Here is a 7,709-nt window from a genome sequence, read left to right on the forward strand (position 1 = left end):
CTTTCACAGGGGTCGCCTAAGACCATCGGAAAACACATATATAATTACATATTGTTTTTGTGATTAATCACTATGCTTTAATTATGTTCAATTTGTAACAATGAAAATACATCCTGCATATCAGATATTTACATGACGATTCATAACAGTAGCAAAATTACAGTTATGAAGTAGCAATGAAAATAATTTTATGGTTGGGGGTCACCACAACATGAGGAACTGTATTAAAGGGTCTCGGCATTAGGAAGGTTGAGAACCACTGGGCTAGGGCAAAGCAGACTTCTTTATTGGAAACTTAGAAAGCACTTTTTTTTTCTCTTAAGATCATGGTTTAAAAACAGAAATTGCTTTAACATTAAAACTTGACATTTTTATTGCGGACACATTGACCTTTTCTAACTCTGAGTGACTCAGCAAAGACTATCACTCATCACAGGATTTTGGACAAAATGGCTGTGAACGATCGGCAGCAGTTTTCTGAGTGTCTGTATTGCACACCCCCACCTCCACCCCCACTCACCCCACCCCCATACACTGGGAAATGGCTCTTCAATTTATGGGCCACGGGAAGATAGGATGCCCATGGAAACCAAGGCTTCCTCCCAGTTACTGCCAGGAAATGCCACCCGATAACTGGGCAGCACTCGAGGTGCTGTTTGCGGGGACTGCAAGCACAGGGGCCCCTGGGGTCTTTTCTGAGCATGCGCATGGCACCCCTTTTCCTTCTCACGCCCTCGGCCTCCTCCCTCCAAGCTTTCGTGTCTGTCTGCCACTCCCTCGTTCTCTGTCCTCTGCCCGGGTGGGCATAGCCAGCTTATGACTCGAAATCTTTCAGCAGACACTGCGGCCTCCCAGAAAGCCATTCTGGCCCCAGGGAGCAGGTAAACCACAGGCCAGCCTCTGACCAGCTGGCCAGGGGCACTGCCAGCTCCCAGCTCAGTCACCGCCGTTTAAGAACAAGGTCTGGCCGGCTGGTGTGGCTCAGTGGTTGAGCGTTGACCTATGAACCAGGAGGTCAGGGTTTAATTCCCTGTCAGGGCAGGTGCCCAGGGTGCAGGCTTGATCCCCAGTGTGGGGCATGCAGGAGGCAGCCCATCCATGATTCTCTCTCATCACTGATGGTTCTCTCTCTCCCCCTCTCCCTTCCTCTCTGACATCAATCTAAATATATTTAAAGCAAAACAGAACAAGGTCAGTGTTGCCTGCTGACACCAGCAGCTGTGCCCGCGGCCCCGCCTCCCCGTGGCTGTGGGAGGAGGCGGGCAGGTGAGCAGAAAACCGTCATCCTCCCCACAGAGCCTGCTCTTTCCTTCAGCCCTGGGTGTGCTGTGGCGTTTGGATTTGACTTCAGAATTCCCAGAGCATCCGTCGATCCCGGTCCTCTTGGCTGACTGGGAGGGAGGACCGGGTTTTCAGCACCTTGTGTTGTCCGTCACCCAAGGGTCTGTGTCCCTCCGAGCGGAGAGAGCCCTGCTGATGCATGTAAAGCGCCGAGCCGTGTCCCGACACACTCCCCCACCGACCCACCGGGTCTTCCCGCACAGGGTTCCGGAGCCACGTGTGGCCGAGAGGACACTCCGCCCAGAAGCCCCGGCGGCTCTACACCATGATCGCGGAATACGGCTCCCGGCTCTCCAACTACCAGGTGATGGTGGCTAGATCATGGGTGTCGCTCACTGAGGCTGAATGGCTACAGGGCGAGTGTAGGTGCGATGTCCTCTGTGTTTGCACGTGGCATCTCATGGAGATAAAGCGGGACCAGAGTCTGTTCCGTGGTTCCCCCCAGGCCAGTGGCTCTCAGGAGGAGGGGTCCCTCTGGCCTTCACCCCTGGGCTCTGTGCCCGCCCCACCCCCCCGCCCTGAGGCTGATGGTGGCTCTTTCTATAGTCTCTTCAACGATGCATAACAGCGTTTTATGGCTGACTAATAACACCATAAATGATGTACTCAGCTCTGGCTAGTGTGAGCAATGGTTAGAGTATTGGCCTGCACACTGGTGGGTCATGGGTTCGATTCCCTGTCAAGGTCAAGTACCTGGGTTACAGGTTCAATCCCTGGCCCTGTTGGGGTGCATGCAGTAAGCAACCAGTAGATGTGTGTCTCTCGTGTCGATGTCTCTCTCCCCCTCACCCCCTCCCTCCCACTGTCTCTAAAAATCAATGGGAAAAATACCCTTGGGTGGGGATTAACAAATACAAACAAACAAAAACAATGCATTCAATACAGACTTCCACACGTTGGATTGTTTGCAATTTTCCAACATTATAAACATAAACGCCACTGGGCTCAATCTTTCCACCATCCTCGATTGTTCACTTGGGATCAATTCCTAAGAGAATAGTCACCGTTTCCAGGTGACCCTTGAGCCGGCATCGCAGTGACTTCAAGCCGCTTCCAAAGCCGGCTTCCACCTCCCCGTGTGCCACGGCTACCGGCCGGTGACAGCGTGGCACTGGAGGGTTGTACGCACAGTGAGTGCCTGCTCACTGACCTCAAAGTGACCCCTCAGTGAGAAGACCGCTACACGCACGTGTGGGTGAGGAGGCCGGCTCAGAACGACTGGGGGACTCCACGTGTGTGAGCGCAGCACGCTGTCCGCTCTGGACCCGAAATTCACACCAGACGTTCAGAGCCTGGCCCGCGGTCTCGCTGTTGGCAGCTTATGCGGAGGACACAGTCTGATGTCACACAAGGCGCGGCCTCAGCCACCAGGGAGGAGCTGAGGACCAGTGATCACAAAGCACTTGCTGCCAGCAGGGCATTGGTTGGCAGCTAAACCCTGCCTGAAGCAGCCATCATTTCCCCGGGGGGCAGCCCTGCCACGGCTAGATTCCCCAGAAGTGATCTGGTTTAACTTGAGGTATCGGGTCTGGCCAGTGTGGCTCAGTAGTAGAGCGCAGGGTTGCGGGTTTGATTCCCAGGCTCCAGTCAGGCCTGAGTGGGAGGCAACCAATCGATGTCTCTCTCTCACATCGATGTTTCTCTCCCTCTCCCCCCCTCTGCCTTCCACGCTCTCTAACAATCAATGAAAAAAATACCCTCGGATGAGGATTAACCAACCAACCAACCAACCAACAAACAAGAGCGATACTTGGGGTTTTGGGAGGAACAGGCGGGATTCAGATGCTTTCTTTTTCCAGGCCCAACGTCAGATGCCCAAGGAGCAGCGGGAACTCTTCAGGTGAGTGAGGCTCTCGGACACGTGGGCCTGTCCACTGTGGTTCCAAATACTGATGCGTTTTTGTAAAATCAGAAAAGGATCGTCATTGCTGCATCTATAGATAATTGTTTAACAACGGAGGTGCCTTCAGTATCATTTATGATTCAAACAGTGGAGGGATAAGGAACCCAGCGGTGGGGGAATGAGTGACAGCCCACCCAGCCCCAGGGAACCATGGGAATATCTGAAATAGACAATGATTGGGGAGGTGCCGTGGGACACAAAATTGTAACGATGGTCTCCGTTCTGTTGCATAGAATAAAACTTGCACACGCACTAAAGTGCTACTGTGTTTATCTCTCCGAAGGTTTTGTATTTTCCAAATTGGGAACATGGGTTGTTCTACAAATTGGAAAAATAATAGGAGATTTGTGTTTGCCTTTTCTCCACAAGAGAAATACCTACTGGCTTGACATGACCAGGAATTTTCAGACGGTAAAGGGAGCAGAACCCCTTTGCTAAGGGAACATCTTGCCCCGGCTGGGCCCTCCTCCACCCCTCGCCTGAGGCTGGTCCGAGGCCCCCCAGGCTGCTCTGTGCCACACTCCATGCCGGTGCTCCTGTCGGTGGGGTGGGAGGGGTGGGTGTGGGCACGTCGCATGACTCATGTCAGGGCAACAGGGCTCCTGAGAGACAGGAACCCTGAGGTTGGCCGAGCCCACTCCCTACTCCAAGCACCCCGGGCCCCGCGCCCTCAGGACAGTCCCTGCGGGTGCTGAGATGCAGTGTCCCCCTGGGCTTCCTGCCCTCAGTTTATCTTTCTGCTCTTGGCCCAGGAGCCCAGCCCCGACCGGAAGCCGGCCTCTCCCTCTTCTCACATGGGGGGGCGGGGGGTCTCCATTCACAGGAAGGAGAGCCAGACTTTGGAAAGCAACTTGCGTGAAATTCTACTTTTAATGGAACAAATCGATGTTCTGAAGGCGTTGCTGAGAGATACGCCGGCCGGTCTGCACAATTACAGCTGGAGCCCGGATGGCGACCCCATGGAGGCCCAGGGCCAGGCGGAGGTCATGGACAAGGTGAGTGAATTTCTACCATGAGCAACCGCGCACTTTCTGAAACTAACTTACCTCCTAAATGGCTATCGAACGTTCCAGTCTTCGTTAGCGAGCAGAGACGGCGGCGAAGGAGGGGACCCAACAGGTCGCACAGGCAGTGCCATCTCGCTGGGTGGTCATGAGGGCCTTGGGGGGGGCGGAGGTCTGACCGTGCTCCGTGACCTGGGGGAGGGAGGGAGCACAGCTCAGCTCCCTGGGACGCGCTGAGCCCGCGGAGCTGTGCAGGTGAGACTGCGGGCCCGCCCGCCTGCGGCTGGTAAACACTCTCATTATTATTATTACTGTTCTGCAGGTGAGGGGCCTGGGGTCCGCAGGCACAGCGCGCACGGTCCAGACTTCAGCAGTCGGCAGGGACTTAACAGAACACGGTTTTTAAATTTGTACAGGAAATGTCGAACTTGGTAAACTATGTGCTTAAGAAGCTGAGAGAAGACCAAGTCCAGATGGCGGATTATGCCCTGAAGTCGGCAGGTGAGTGAGGAGGGAAAACGCTTCAATAGTGTCTCTGTTCTGTATATTTCTCTCTCTTTCTTTTTTAATATTTTGTTATTTTTTTCCAAGAGGAAGGGAGAGGGAGAGAGAGAGAAACGTCAATGATGAGAGAGAATCATGGATCAGCTGCCTCCTGCACACCCCCTACTGGATATTGAGCCCACAACCTGGGCATGTGCCCTTGACCGGGAATCAAACCCTGACCTCCTGGCTCATAGGTCGATGCTCAACCACTGAGCAGGACTCTCTATATTTCCTTATTAGGAGAACATGTATCTATCTGGTCATGTGGGAGGGAGAGAAATGAGCACATCCAGACAGGAAAGGAGAATAGAAATGGTTGTTGTTTGCTCCGAGTTGGTGCGTGTTGGGGTCCAACCCCAACAGGTCCAGGGGTCCCCAAAGGTGTGGACGGAGTCAGCGAAGAAGGAATGACACAGAGGCAGCATTCAGTTGATCAGCAGCCTAGCCAGGATCTCTAGCCACGATCTCTGGCCAAGTTCTGGTTAGGATCTCCAGCCAGGTTCTGTTGCCATGTTCTCTCGCTAGGTTCTCCAGGTTCTCCAGCCAGGTTCTGTCGCCAGGTTCTCCTTCCATGTTCTGTCTCTAGGTTCTCCAGCCAAGTTCTGTAGCCAGGTTCTGTCCAGGATCTTTTGCCATGTTCTCTCCCTAGGTTCTCTCTCTAGGTTCTGTGTCTAGGTTCTGTCTCTAGGTTCTGTCTCTAGGTTCTTCAGCCAGGTTCTGTGTGTCTAGGTTCTGTCTTCTGTTGTCTTGTTACATCTGTATTTATACCAGTTGATTTTAATCCTGTCAATTTCTATTCCAAAGGTTAGGGTGTTTCTTATCTCCATTCCAGGGAGTAAAGATTATGTAGCTTAAGCATGATTGTTCTTAGTTAAAGTGATTAATTACCCGCCTGGCACTTAGTTAAGGGATTTTATTCCCTCCCTAACTTCAGGGAAAAATCCCTACCTGGGGAAACAACCTTTCTCAGAGAGGTGACCTTGGCCAAAACACATAGCGCTAAGGGGAGCAAACACATTAAGAACAGTATGCTATATATGCCAGGTCCCTTGAAACAGCAAGGATGGACCGGCTCCTGGCAGGTGCACATCTCAGAGCAAACGCCGAGTCGCTTCGTTAGCGTGGAAAAGGCCGCAGAGAAAGCTGGGTTCCCAGCGCCTCAGGGGCAGCCATTAGGTTCACGTCACAGGCAGTAGAACCCTTCACACTTTTGCACTAAAATCACCAAAAAACTCTAGAACTAATCAGTAAGGTGAAGTTCAATTCTATATATATAGTTTTCAGATATTAGTCATAAAAGATTGGAAAAAGAAAAATTTAACACAGTACTATTGGGAGGAAGAGGGTAAAGGCGGGGATGGGAGATACTGTAATACTAGCAACAGTAAAAAATATTTTTAAAAAGAAAAAAACAGTACTATTCACAACAGTTATTAAAACACACACACACATAAAATACTTAGGCCTAAAGCCTCCCCTGTCCCGTGAGCGGTTAAAAGGGGTCCCTGTGCCTCGGGAACAGCCGCCCCCCACAGTCCCGTCTCTAAATCAGTGGCCTCAGGGTCCGTGTGTGATCACAACAGCGTTTCCAAAATGCTGTGAAACTGCTTGGCACACACCGCCCAGTCCTCATTGTCCAGCAACATCATCGAAACCCACACGACGTGTTTTGAGTTTTTTAACTTTTTACTTGAAAAACTATGTGATCATTTTAGGAGCCTCCATCGTTGAAGCTGGGACCTCGGAAAGTTATAAAAGCGACAAAGCAAAGCTGTACTGGCACGGGATCGGGTTCTTAAATCACGAAATGCCTCCAGAGAGCATCCTCCAGGTGAGAGCCAGACGGCGAGCAGCCTGTTTCTAGTTCAGAATTTTGTTCATATTTTTATCCTTAAAACATTGATGTCTAAAATGGGTGCAACTCTGAACGTGTCACAGGACCTGAACCTACCTCCTTGAGTATTCGTAGTCATCAGGTTACACGAGTTCGTCCTTATTTTATGGTCAGTAAACTATGATTGATTAATTACTAATCTATTATTTGAAGGTCGGTAAATTAGATGATGAACTTCTCACACAGGACAGACACAGTCCGAATCTTTACGTGGCTCCGTGGCCCCCTTTCCATCAACACGTTCCGTCCCAGCTCACGTGTTGAGGGTCCGTGCCCCGAAGTGCCTGTGCTGAGCCACATGCTTTCAGGCCAGCACATTGTTAGCAAGTCCAGTAACAACAGGGGAAAGTTCCAGGTAAAATGTCCACGAACACTTCACTTCGAAAGGCACTAGACAGCAACAGGTGGCAGAGCTCTCGTACTAGAGCCTACACACCTGAAGTTAGCTTCCAATTTCTAAATACCTTCAGGGCAAACCTGCGAATCTCATCCCAGAGACAGTCTACAGCAGTGGTTCTCAACCTTGGCTGCACATTAGAATCACCTGGGAATCTTTTTAAAATCCTGATTTCTGGGCCTCATCTTCTGGAAATTCTGTTTTTTTGTTCTGGGTTGGGGCCACAACATTAGTAACAAAGAAACAGAATTTCCGGAGGATGAGGCCCAGAAATCAGGATTTTAAAAAGATTCCCAGGTGATTCTAATGTGCAACCAAGGTTGAGAACCACTGGTCTAGAGCTAGGAAATGGTACATTTTTTATTTCCCTGAACACCAGGACCAGCACCATTCTCACTATCACCATCATTAACATCTCCATCACCACCACCACCACCATCACCACCATCTCCATCACCACCACCACCACCACCACCACCATCACCATCACCATCACCATCACCACCACTATCACCACCACCACCACCACCACCACCACCATCACCACCACCACCATCACCATCACCACCACCACCACCACCACCCTCTCCACCACCATCACCACCACCACCCTCTCCACCACCA

At 51.3% G+C, this 7,709-nt stretch overlaps 1 protein-coding gene across 1 annotated transcript in view; it reads left to right on the forward strand.

Moving 5' to 3' along the window:
• The first annotated feature begins 449 nt into the window (after positions 1-449).
• SUN3 (Sad1 and UNC84 domain containing 3) overlaps positions 450-7,709 on the forward strand; it is an 11,135-nt gene continuing 3,875 nt past the window's right edge. Inside the window, exons 1-6 of the mRNA XM_005882908.2 lie at positions 450-483; positions 1,545-1,645; positions 3,141-3,181; positions 4,068-4,239; positions 4,665-4,749; positions 6,510-6,625. Of these exons, the coding sequence (XP_005882970.1) occupies positions 450-483; positions 1,545-1,645; positions 3,141-3,181; positions 4,068-4,239; positions 4,665-4,749; positions 6,510-6,625 (549 nt within the window). The remainder of the gene's footprint in view (positions 484-1,544; positions 1,646-3,140; positions 3,182-4,067; positions 4,240-4,664; positions 4,750-6,509; positions 6,626-7,709) is intronic.

This window comes from Myotis brandtii, unplaced genomic scaffold (assembly GCF_000412655.1).
Source record: "Myotis brandtii unplaced genomic scaffold, ASM41265v1 scaffold743, whole genome shotgun sequence".
Lineage (NCBI taxonomy): Eukaryota > Metazoa > Chordata > Mammalia > Chiroptera > Vespertilionidae > Myotis > Myotis brandtii.